At 36.4% G+C, this 12,590-nt stretch overlaps 1 protein-coding gene across 3 annotated transcripts in view; it reads left to right on the forward strand.

Annotated features, from left to right (window-relative positions):
- Window positions 1–12,590, forward strand: part of ROCK1 (Rho associated coiled-coil containing protein kinase 1) — a 154,698-nt gene that overhangs the window by 32,955 nt on the left and 109,153 nt on the right. For all 3 annotated transcript variants that reach the window (XM_026456016.2, XM_026456014.1, XM_026456015.1), the window contains exon 2: window positions 5,752–5,833. In XM_026456016.2, the coding sequence (XP_026311801.1) occupies window positions 5,752–5,833 (82 nt within the window). The remainder of the gene's footprint in view (window positions 1–5,751; window positions 5,834–12,590) is intronic.

A 12,590-nucleotide genomic window follows, 5' to 3' on the forward strand; every position in this document is an offset into this window, starting at 1 on the left:
GTAGAGACAAGTTTTCACCATATTAGCCAGGCTGGTCTTGAACTCCTGACTTCAAGTGATCCTCCCGCCTTGGCCTCCCAAAGTGCTGGAATTACAGGCGTGAGCCACCTAGCCCATTTAACTGATGCTAAATGTATAAATCTGTGGCATTAAATCTTTCATGTTGTTATGCAACCATCAGTGATGTTTAAATGGCAAATAATTTGGCTTCTTTTGCATTCTCTATTCTGCCTGAGATGTTTTAAATTCATTCTTAAGGCATTTCTGCTTTTTAAGTTCCTTCTCAGCTTCGTTGGTACTATTCTTTCTTGTCTTTCTTCTCTTCTCTGTGTCCTCCTCCACCATTTTTGTTCTGTGTACCTCTTTTGCTTTTCTTCCTTTTCTTTCCTTTTTTTTTTTTTTTGCCGAAACAGAGTCTTGCTCTGTCACTAGGCTGGAGTGCAGTGGCGCGATGTTGGCTCACTGCAACCTCCGCCTCCCAGGTTCAAGTGATTCTCCTGCCTCAGCCCCCCGAGTACCTGGGACTACAAGCGGGTGTCCCCATATCCAGCTAATTTTTTGTATTTTAATAGAGAAGTGGTTTCTCCATATTGGTCAGGCTGGTCTCGAACTCCAACCTCAGGTGATCTGCCCGTCTCGGCCTCCCAAAGTATGGGGATTACAGGCGTGAGCCACTGCGCCCAGCCTGCTCTGTGTACCTCTTAAATGTTAGTGTTTCCCAGGGTTCTATTCTTGAGTCTTTCTCCACTCTCCCTGTTTATTCTTGTTGGATAATTGCATATGTTCTCACAGATTTAAGTGTGCTCTCATGACTCCCAAATCTCTATTACAGTCCCAGTCTCTCTGTTAAACCCAAACTTATATCCAGTTACCATCTAGTTATCCATGAAATGATATCCCAAAGGACCTCAGATTTAGTGTGTCTGAAATATTTGTCTTCTCTCCAAATTATATTATCTGCTTTGTTTAATGAAGTTGCTATCTACTTACATCAACTTGAAGATCATATAATCATTTTCAACCCTTCCTGTTCCTCTTTCAGTTATTCATCAGATTCTTTTGCTTCTAATGCCCCGTTCCTGTTTCCCCAGTTTTTCAGTCTTTTATTCTTTTATGCTTGTATTACCACAGTATTCTCCTAGTCACTTTCATCTCCACCTATCTCTTTTGCTTTTAATTTATCATCTTTATCATTGACAGTCTACTAAAATAAAAACCAGTCATGCCACTCTCCCTACCACAGAAATTCCTATGGTTCCAAATTATCAGAAGATAAATTCTTCTCCTGGTATGTTATACCTTTAACATTCCCTACCTCATCGTCACAGCTTTGACTCCTTCTCCTTCATCTCCTTCTCACCTTTCCCAGTCCAGAACATTCTACTCTCATTCTCTGAATTCTCCTTGCTTTTCACTTCTAGATTGCCTTACCCCATTTCTGTCTTATTCCTTCATAATTCTGTTCTTCAAGGTTCAGCTCAAATTTCATCTTCTCTGTAAAGACCCAACAGCCCTTTCTCTGTTTATGTAGTACCTACTTACAACACTCGATATCCTATATTTACTTTTTCTACCTACTAACCTCTGAACTCTCAGAGACAGGAAGTATTTTCTTTTTCTGCTTTCCTGCAGAGAGGAGGCAGATTTAGAAATAAATAATTACAACATAACAGCTAAATACATAATTTCTGTAATATCACAAAGGAGGTCATATAACATTGTCTCAGGGCACTGGGGAAGGCAGCACAAAGTAAGGGACATTTTGAGGCAGTCTTAATGTAAGAATGTTCACATTCCAGCTGGAGAATAGAGCAGGTGCAGAGGTTCCATAGGGTAGAGTGAGCCTGGCTTATTTGGGAAATGGCTGGTAGCACACTGGCATAAGCCCAGCTATGTACATGTAGAGAAGCAGGCTGGACAAAGGTGTGATTGGAAACTCATTGGGAAGAGCCATTGTTTGTTGTACTGGATAATTTGGAACATTATTTACTTATTTATTGACTATAAATGTCCTGGGCAGCATTGACATGGGTATAGTAATGTCACACTAGTTAAACAGATATTAATTGTATTTAATATCAGGTTGTTAAAAGTCCCTAAGGAAATTCTGTTTTCATTTTCATAGCTGTGCTTAATTTTGATGAATTATTTCTTTATCAAGTGAAGAAAGATTGATTGATCGACTGATTGGTTTTTAGAGACAGGGTCCCACTCTGATACCCGGGCTGCAGTGCAGTGGCGTAATCATAGATTACTGTAGCCTTGAGCTCCTGGGCTCTAGCGATCTTCCTGCCTCAGCCTCTCAAGTAGCTGGGACTGCAAGCATGTGGCACCACGCCCAGCTATTTTTGTTTTTTTTTTAACTTTTATTTTTGTGGAGATAGGGTCTTGCTATGCTGTCTAGGCTGGTCTTGAACTCCTGGCTTCAAGTGATCCTCCTGTCTTGATCTCCCAAAGTGCTGGGATTACAGTTGTGAGCCATGACATCTGGCCTAAGGGACTTAGTTAAAACAACATTTTACTACATATATCAAAAGCATTTTCTTTAAATGGTATATCCTCTCTTATCAGAGTTTGTCAGCACTCTTTAGTACCAGCCGTCAGTCCATTTTAGAAGTAGTTTGGTTTTCAGAAGCCCCAGTTTTGCTGCCAAGTTTTCAGTGAATTTTGAGGGTGGAGTAGTGTTTCTCCAAAAATATGTCTATTAGGTTTAGAATAATAAGCAGTTAGATTTTGAAAATTTACCTAAGAATGAATGTTTCTTATAATAGTGTAACTGTCCTTTCCTCGTTAAATTCTCATGCCTTATAATGTGTTATTTTTAATGGATTTAATCCTAAATGATGTTTTACACCTGACTCATTTTTGTTAATTCAGATCTATCCAGAAAACTAAAGTTTGCAGTAGTGTTGAATAATTTTCTTTTGCTTCTGCTTTTGCTTCAACTCTGTTGTGGCATAACACAACAGGCCTCTACCTCCTCTTCCCTCTGCTCCCCTCCCACCCATATCAGTGCTTCTCAGGAAATGTGAAGTGTTTTTACTTTAAAGATCACTGTAAAATGTTATACTTTTAATTGATTATGCCTGACTTTGTGTGTATATGTGAAAATACTTCTCTTATGTAACTACCTTCTTTTAACATATAACTGCTACAACTGGTCTACTACCCTTGTTCAACTATTAGTAGCAAAGAATTTAATTACTGTAATTTTTTGACATTGATTGGCCCCTCTGTTATATATTTTCTCCTCCACATTTTTTTTTTTTTTTTTTTTGAGACGGAGTCTCGCCTTTTCACCCAGGCTGGAGGCATGATTTTGGCTCACCGCAACCTCCGCCTCCCGGGTTCAAGCGATTGTCCTGTCTCAGCCTCCCGAGTAGCTGGGATTACAGGTGCCCACCACCACTATGCCCGACTAATTTTTATATTTTTAGTAGAGATGGGATTTCACCATTTTGGTCAGGCTGGTCTCTTTACTCCTGACCTCAAGCAGTATGCCTGCCTCAGCCTCCCAAAGTGCTGAGATTACAGGAGTGAACCACTGCGCCTAGCCTCCTCTACATTTTTAAATTGATGATTAAGCTATATAATGGACATGTTGTGAAAGTACAGGGTAGTTTTGCTCATGCCTAAATCATAAAATTAAGTAAAGGACCAGTGGAAGTATACTCTTTGATCATCATTCCTCGTGAATTGTTTTTGCACTTGGATGAATGTTATGTTAACATTCCGAGTCCTGGTACTAGAATTTGGACTTTTAGGAAGTGTGGAAGTCTTATTCTGCATTATTTTATGGAACTTCAGAGTATTGAATAAAAGATAAGATGCCTGCGTCATTTATAGTGGAAAAGCTGCACAACACTGCTTGCATTGTGCAGCTTTTCCACTGCATTAAAATGGAAGCCTGCATCCCTCTCTCCCGCCCCAGAGTCTTGACTCCCCTTAGAAACCTCAGTTGGTGTATGCTTTGGTTAAGGTAGAAGAATACATTCTTGCCAACTTTATTTCCCTGATAAAGGCACACAAGTTTTGCTTATGGTTGATACTGAAAAGTAATAGACTCTCCCGTGGTATTGTAGAATTAAAGTGTGTGGTGCCAGGTCCGAACACTTAGTGACCATATGTAATTAGTGGAGGCAGCTCATTTTTCGTTAACAAACACATGATCAGATACTTGGACACACAAAACTCAGATGCCCATATGTAACAACAACAACAAAAGTACTTCAGATTACTGCACTGGGGAAGGGTTTAACATCATGACCTAAGATTTACTTTTAAGGTTTTATGACTACATGACTAAAATGTCTATTTTCTGTGTAGGTCATTCCTGTCAATAGGGAGACTAACATTGAGAACTTTCAAATGTCAGTAACAGAAATAAAAGAGAGAGAAGTGAGACTATTAAGGTCCAGATACTTCACATATTAACTCATTTAATTCTTACAAATCTGTTATGTGTTGTAATCATTATCCCTCATTTTACAAAAAAGAAAACTGAGGCTCAGAAAGGTTATATGACTTGTCCTCCCAACAGTATTATGTTAAATATACTGTTTTTTTCTTTAAAATGCTTTTGCCTGGTTCTTTATTTTTTTAATGTTTTGACCCATCTGGAACTGATTACATTATTAAGCATCACGCAAAAACCATTCTTTCCCATAGTGCTGTTCAGTTATACAAACAACATTTACCAAAGAGTAAGACTTTGTAATGAAGATTGCTTGGGATTAGCTGAATGTTCTTCCAGTTCCTGCCATGCGGCAGGCTATAGTCTGAATAGATGCTTTCCCATTTCAGTACTGCTTGGTATACCTTCACACTGCCATGCACTTGCTTAGATAATATTTAAATATCCTCTTAAAAGCAAAAGCTCGGCCAGGCGTGGTGGCTCACACCTATAATCCCAGCACTTTGGGACTCTGATGCAGGAGCAATTGCTTGAGGTCTGGAGTTCAAGACCAGCCTGGGCAGTATGGTGAAACCCTGTCTCTACACAAAAAGATAAAGTTTAGCCAGGCTTGGTAGTGTGAGCCTGTAGTCCCCGCTACTCTAGAGGCTGAGGCAGGAGGATGGCTTGAGTCCAGGAGGTGAAGGTTGCATTGAGCCAGCATTGCACCACTGCACTCCAGCCTGGCCAACAGAGCAAGACCCTTTAAAAAAAAAAAAAAAAAACAGAAAAAATGCAAAAGCTCATGTGTGTCTTTTACTACTAGGTTTACCTAGAAAGTGCCTCAAAGAAAGAAAGAAGACCCATGAAAATCCAATACATTTTTATAATTAAAAAATGTATATAGCTTGCATTTGTGATTATGAGGTATCTATTTTATATTAAACCTCACATTTTATTATTTAGCTGTTACCTTGTAAAATATTTATAGTAACAAATGTAGGTTTTTGATGTCTGTGAGATAAATATAAATGCAGTAGTAAGGAGAAGTAATGCAAAATGATATTTCATGTCCTTATGAGGGGAAAAGCTCATGGATTGAAATCACTTGCAGCCAATCTGTGGTAATTTTCTTGCCCCTGGGCCCGCCAGACTTAGAAGGTAAAAAGAGCTACATATGAAATGAAAACAGCTTTTCTCCCAGTTCTCTCTCATCTAATCTTGTAGAGGGTGTTAAATGTACACAAGATGTATTAGGGGACATTAAATATTAAAGCATGTATTTTATTATTTCATAAAAAAGGAAACTGTTCATAATGTGATCCAAAAAACTAACCATTGTTTGTTTGTTTCTTTAGGATGGATTGGATGCTTTGGTATATGATTTGGATTTTCCTGCCTTAAGAAAAAACAAGAATATTGACAACTTTTTAAGCAGATGTAAGTAATTTTTTGTGGAGGTTAATGACAGACTTCATATAACTACATTTTGACTTAGATCATTCAAGCCCTTATTTTTTCTTCTATTTACTTTTTGGTGATTTCATCAATGATTTCTACATAGAGTTTAGTAGGAAGTGTGTAAGAAGCAGTTTGGATGCCTGTTAGGAGAACCAACGTACGTTGAAGAGAAAGGGATGAAAAATAGCTAAAATAAGTATTCAAAAAACTGTGCATTGAGTTTGAATAACCACACATTGAGTTTGAGTGACTGCTGAGATATGAGATTTTTTCTCCATGAAAGCTGTTTTATATTTAAATTTTACAGATATTCTTTTCTGAAGGCTCCTTTTTAGATTGAATATTATAATTTAAAATTTTGATTAACTTATAACTTCAAACTTTTAATCTTAAAGAATTAGTAAGATTTAGATCATAAAGTCCTCCTTCATTTATTTCTGTTTCTAAACTATAAATGTTGATACATATAAGTTTGATTGGTTTTGGTGTTATCTTTCAATTTTGGTTACATGTGTTTTGTTACAAAGATTTTATTTTTCTAAATAGTCATGTCTTTTTGATTTTTAAAATCATTTCTATACTTTGAAATCTTGTATTAGAATTTTTAAATTTTATATTCTTTTAGTTTTTCAATTTTTAAAAATTTATTTAGTTTTATTTGAGTTTTTGAATATGGTTCCATATTCTGAACTGAGAAGTTTTTAAGTATAAAAGTTTTAATTATTTTTCATGTCCTATGGACATATTAGTAAAATTTTATTAATGTTTACAGTTGCTTACCTCCCTACCTGACAACATAGTGAAGGAACTAAAAAGATGGAGAGGCTTGACTGTTTATCTTAATGGTAACTGGGGTTTACAGAGATGGTGTAGATAAGGGGTAAATACTCCTTAGTACAAAGGCAGAGGGTGGAGCATTTTTTTTTTAAAGTAATGGCTAGCAAGAATGAAATACTTACTTCCTTAAACTTAGCTACTTTGTTGCTTTCATAATGTTAAGTATGCTTGTATATTATATTTTATAAATAGAGACATTAATGCTTTAGTAGAAATAAGTAAAATAAAAGTATAAATCTAAAGTAAACTGTTTTTAACTGGTAAACCTGTACAATTTATTTTAATTTTTAAATTGGAGAAAAATGCAGAGAATAATATAACAAAATTTTAGGGAAGTCAAATGTAGCAGGTAAAAATCATGACCAAGGATAGTTTATGCCAGGATTACTAAGTTAGTATAAAATTCAAAAATCAATTAGTTTAATTTACCATATTAACATACTTTAAAAAGGAAATTTAGTAGATGCAGAAAAAGCGTTCGATAAAATTTAATATCCATTCACAATTTAAAAATATCTGTCTGCAAACTAGGAAGTGAAGGAAGCTTCCTTTCCCCAATAAAGGGAATCTACAAGAAACCTACAGTTCAGATTTTATCTACTTGTTTAAGACAAATGCTTTTCCCCTAAGATGGGAAAAGGCAAATCTGTCCTCTCTTACCACTTTTATTTAACATCATCTTAGAAGTTCTAGACAGTGCCATCAGGTAAAATAAAGAAAAGCCATACAGATTGAGAAGGAAGAAGTAAAACTTTCTCAATTTAGACAGCATGATTTTCCATATCAAAAATCCTCAAGATTCTGCAAAAAAGCTACATGAACTAGTAAGTTTGTTAAGCAAGGTTGAAAGTTAGAAGATTAATATCCAAAAAGCAGTTGCACATACATTTATTAACAACAAGCAATTGGAAATTGATTTATTATAACAAATACAGCGCCATTTACAATAGAAGCAAAAACATGAAAAATTTAGGAGTAAATTTGACAAAATATGTGTAAACCTGTATACTGAAAACTATACAGCATTGTAGACAGAAATTAAAGAAGACCTAACAAGATATTCAGTGTTCATGGATTGGACAATTCAGTATTAAAATGTTAACAGTCCCAAATTAATTGATCTATAGAGCCCGTAGATTCTCAGAACCTTAGCAGACAGTTTTTTGTATAAAGTGACCAGCAATTCTTTAATTCATATGGAAATGCAAAGGAAAATAGATAAACTGGGCATCATCAAAATTAAAAACTTTTATTTGTGCTTCAAAGATACTATCAAGAGTGAAGGCCAGGCACGGTGGCTTTCACCTGTAATCCCAGCACTTTGGGAGGCTTAAAAATGCATTTTAGATTCCTGCATGTTGTCCATGTTGTGTGAAGTAGTAACTTATTCCTTTTTTCCACTAAATTACTAAATTGCAGAGCAACCTTCTATTGAATGGATGTACCTTGGTTGGTTGGTTCATTCCTCTGTTGAAGAACATATTTGTTATTTCCTGTTTGGGGCAATTACGAATAAAGCTGCTGTAAATATTCGAGTACAAGGTTTTGCATGAATTTAGGTTCTTTTGTTTTGTTTTGTTTTGTTTTGTTTGAGATGGAGTTTCACTGTTGTCACCAGGCTGGAGTGCAATAGCGTGATCTCGGCTCACTGCAACCTCTGCCTCCCAGGTTCAAGCGGTTCTCCTGCCTCAGCCTCCCGAGAAGCTGGGATTACAGGCATGCACCACCATGTCTGGCTAATTTTGTATTTTTAGTAGAGACAGGGTTTCTCCATGTTGGTCAGGCTGATCTCAAACTCCCGACCTCAGATGGTCTGCCTGCCTCGGCCTCCCAAAGTTCTGGGGTTACAAGCATGAGCCACAGCGCCTGGCCATAAATTTAGTTTTAAATTGACTTGGGCAGATACGTAAATACACAGAAGTAGGATTGCTAGGTTGTTTGCTAAGAATAGGTTTAACTTCTTAAACTGCCAAACTGTCTTCCAAAGTGGCTATACCATTTTATTATACATTTATACATTCCCACCAACAATGAATGAGGGTTTCTGTTGTTCTGCATCCTTGCTGCATTTGCTACTGTCAGTTTTCATTTGCATAATGTCTTTCATAGAGCAAAAATTTTAATTTTGTTGAAATCTAACTTATAAACTGTTTCTGCATTGGTTGTGCTTTTTGTGTCATGTAATAATCATTGCCAAACTCAAGATTGATTTTTTTAAAGCAACTTTATTAAGTTATTTACATACTATAAAATTCACCCATTTAAAGTGTACAATTCAGTGAGCTTGAGTGTATATATATTTACAGAGTTGTGCAACCATTACCACAGTTACTTTTACAACATTTTAATCGCTTCATAAAGTAACCCCATACCCATTAACAGTCAGTCTCCATTTCTCTCCAGGCTTCCAGCCCTAGACAACCACTAATCTAATTTCTGTCTGTATAGATTTGCCAACACCCATTAACTTTAAGTCACTCTCCTTTTCTCCCCTGGCTTCTAGCCTTAGGCAACCACTAATCTATTTTCTGTCTCTATAGATTTGCCAACTCTACAGAGACATTTCCTATGGATGGAATCATCAATAAAATGGTCTTTTGTGACTGCCTTCTTTGGCTTAGCATGTTTTCATTGTTCATCAGTGTTGTAGCATGTGTCGGTATTTCATTCTTTTTAATTGCCAGTAGTATTCCATTGTATGGATGTACCACATTTTGTTTATCTGCTCATCAGCTGATGGACATTTGTATTCTATTTTGGCTTTTATGAATAATGCTGCTATGGACATTTGTATAGAAGTTTTTGTGTAGACATATGTTTTTATTGTTCTTGCGTAGATACCTAGAAGTGGAATTGGTGGGTCATATGGTAATTCCATGTTTAGAATTTTTGAGAAATTCAAGATTGATTTTTAAATGTATACTTTTATTACTTTGGAGTAAATATATGTGGCTTTTCTGTTGTTCCTGAATAGATAAATGCAGTATGTGTTTATCTCCATTTGCATATAATGTCATTAAGTGTTTTTAATATTTCAGTAGCATCAAGTACAAGTATAGTCTGTATCCTTAAGGATTGTGGGGACATACAATGTAATCGAAGAAACAGACCTATATAAACAATCCCAGTTCAGATTGTTAGGTGAAATATAGGGAAATAATGTTGTCCCAGAGAAGGGAGTCATACCTTGTGCTCAAGAGGGAATCAGGAATGTCTAAAGAGGAGATAAAAGATTAGATCTTGTTTAATAGTAACTTGGTCAGATAAGGTGGTGGGGGAAGTCATTTTAGGTTAGTGATAACATCTGCAAAGGCACAGAGATGAAGCAGTATGGCTTATACAGGTAATTGCAAATAACTAGGCATTGCTAGAGCATAGTTGTGGGGAGTAGCTTATGTAGAAATACAAGACTGGACAATCACTAACAAGATCAATTTTTTTTTTTTTTTTTTTTTTTTTTCCATGTTGTTGAGGAGTTTGAATTTAGGAGTCTGGATTTTTAATTTATATTTATTTTTTGCTGGTCTGTTTATCAAACTGGATTATTCTGTGTGTATGTGGGTGGGTGGATGCGTGCATATGTGCCTGTGCAGTCAAAATGTAGCACATCTTCCTAGAGCATGATTTTATTTGAGCATTTGTACATTAAGTAATTTTCTTAATTAAAACCGTGCTGGGTGCAGTGGCTCACATCTGTAATACCGGCACTTTCAGAGGCTGAGGCGGGTAGATCACTTGAGCCCAGGAGTTCGAGATTGGCCTGGGCAACATGGCGAAACCCTGTCTCTACAAAAATACAAAAATTAGTTGTGCATTGTGTTGTGTGCCTGTAGTCCTGGCTACTTGCGAGGCTGCAGTGGGAGAATTGCTTGAACTCCGAGGTGGAGGTTGCAGTGAGCTGAGATTGCGCGACAGAGACCCTGTCTCAAGAAAAAAGAAAAAAAAATCAGATTTTTATGGAATTGAATGTAACATTCTTGTTAATTTTTCAAGTAAGTTTAATTTGTGAGCTTTTTAGGGCTGCTTTCACTACTCTAAAAGTATGCAATGTATACTGGGCTTTTTTAGGCAGAGTAGCAGTATTCTGGTCAAACAGTACATGGTACTTAATGTTTATTACCATATTTTACCTATTCTGACATTTAAAAAAATTTGAACATTTTTGAAATTAGAATGTGTCTTAGAATCTCTAGTGGTACATAAAGTAATGGTACATTTTGTAATCTAGGATCTCAGGCTAGGCAAAAATATATCTCTTTTTTTTTTTTCCATTAGAAAAGCAAGAAAGGATCATTCTAAAAAACTTAAAATATATAGAAAACGTGGCAGAATAATCTGTAGTCTCACCAAACTCAGAGATGACTGCAATTATTATTTTGGCATATTTTCTTCTGGCCTTTAAAAAAATTCATATCTGTATATCAGTATATAATTATGTTTTTAGAAAATCAAGTTCATATACTGTATGCAGTTTATTCTATTCTTTGCACAACACTATATGCTGAACATAATTCTATGTAATTATTCAACACAATTTTAAATGTTGCCTAATACTCTATTACATGTATATGAAATTATTTACTCTTAAAAATTGTAAAAACTATTTTATTGTAGAAATCTTCATCCCACGTTGTGTCTCATTTCCTTAGGATAAATTCCTAGAAGTAAAATTCACTGGGTATAAAGTATGATTTTTACTTATTTTCAATTTAATTTAATTTTTTTCTTGATACAGAGTGTTAGTCAGTCACCCAGGGTGGAGTGCAGTGGCTTGATCTCGGCTCACTGCAACCTTCATCTCTGAGTTCAAGTGATTCTTGTGCCTCAGGTGTCCACCACCATGCCCAGCTAATTTTTGTATTTTTAGTAGAGACGGGGTTTCGCCATGTTGGCCAGGCTGGTCTTGAACTCCTGACCTCAAACAATCCGCCCGCCTTGGTCTCCTGAAGTGCTGGGATTACGGGTGTGAATCACAGCGCCCGGCCAATTTTTAAAACAGTGTTAGGAAAAATCATCCATTTGCTTTCTTGAAAATTAGATCCAAGAGTTTATATGTGATCGAAATCCTTTTGAATTTTTGGTAACCCAGAAACTATAAGTTAGCCTTTTTGTACTGGTCCTTTTGCTAACTTGTGATCATTTGGAGAATGGTTAACTCTAAACTACTAGCTCTAATGATTAGCTAGTTAGTGGTTGTCAAGATTGTGGTTCCTATTTATGACTCAATTTGCTCATTTCATTTCTTGCTGAATATGTTGTATGGTAGTATTTCACTTCTCTGAATCTTAGCTTTCTACCAGCTTCACCTGACTCAATATAGTTGACAATCAGAAATTGCTAAAAGGGTCTAGGTGGTCACAACATCCTATTTGGAGGTTTTAGAATGAATGAGAACTTACCAGATTTATAATTTTGCAAGTATTATTTTGCATAAAACTAATTTTGTGAATAACAAAGAGGTCGAAATCTGCCATAGGAAAAGATAAAACAGTTTAAGAAGGATTGGAAGTTCTGAGAAGTTTACTGTTTTAGGTAAGGTGTCCAGGGGAGGCCTTGCTAAAAGGTGACATTTGAAAAAAGAGTTGAAGTAGTTGAGGGAGTTAGCCATGTGGATGTCTCAGGGGAGAGAGTGGCATACAGAGGGACAGCTAGTACAAAGCCCTGGAGGGAGGAGAGTGTACCTGACCTGTTTGAGGAACATCAAGGAAGCCAGTGTCGCTGGAGAGGACTAGGCAGGGGAGAGAATTGTAGGATGATATCATAGAAGTAAGGAAATAGGGAGGCTAGGTCATGTAGAGTCTTGTAGGCCATTGTAAAATCGTGGGCTTTTGCTCTGGGTGAGGTGGCAAGACGTTAGAGACTTTTGAGCAGAGAAGCGACATGATCTGACTTGTGTTTT

The sequence above is a fragment of the Piliocolobus tephrosceles genome, chromosome 18, assembly GCF_002776525.5.
Source record: "Piliocolobus tephrosceles isolate RC106 chromosome 18, ASM277652v3, whole genome shotgun sequence".
Lineage (NCBI taxonomy): Eukaryota > Metazoa > Chordata > Mammalia > Primates > Cercopithecidae > Piliocolobus > Piliocolobus tephrosceles.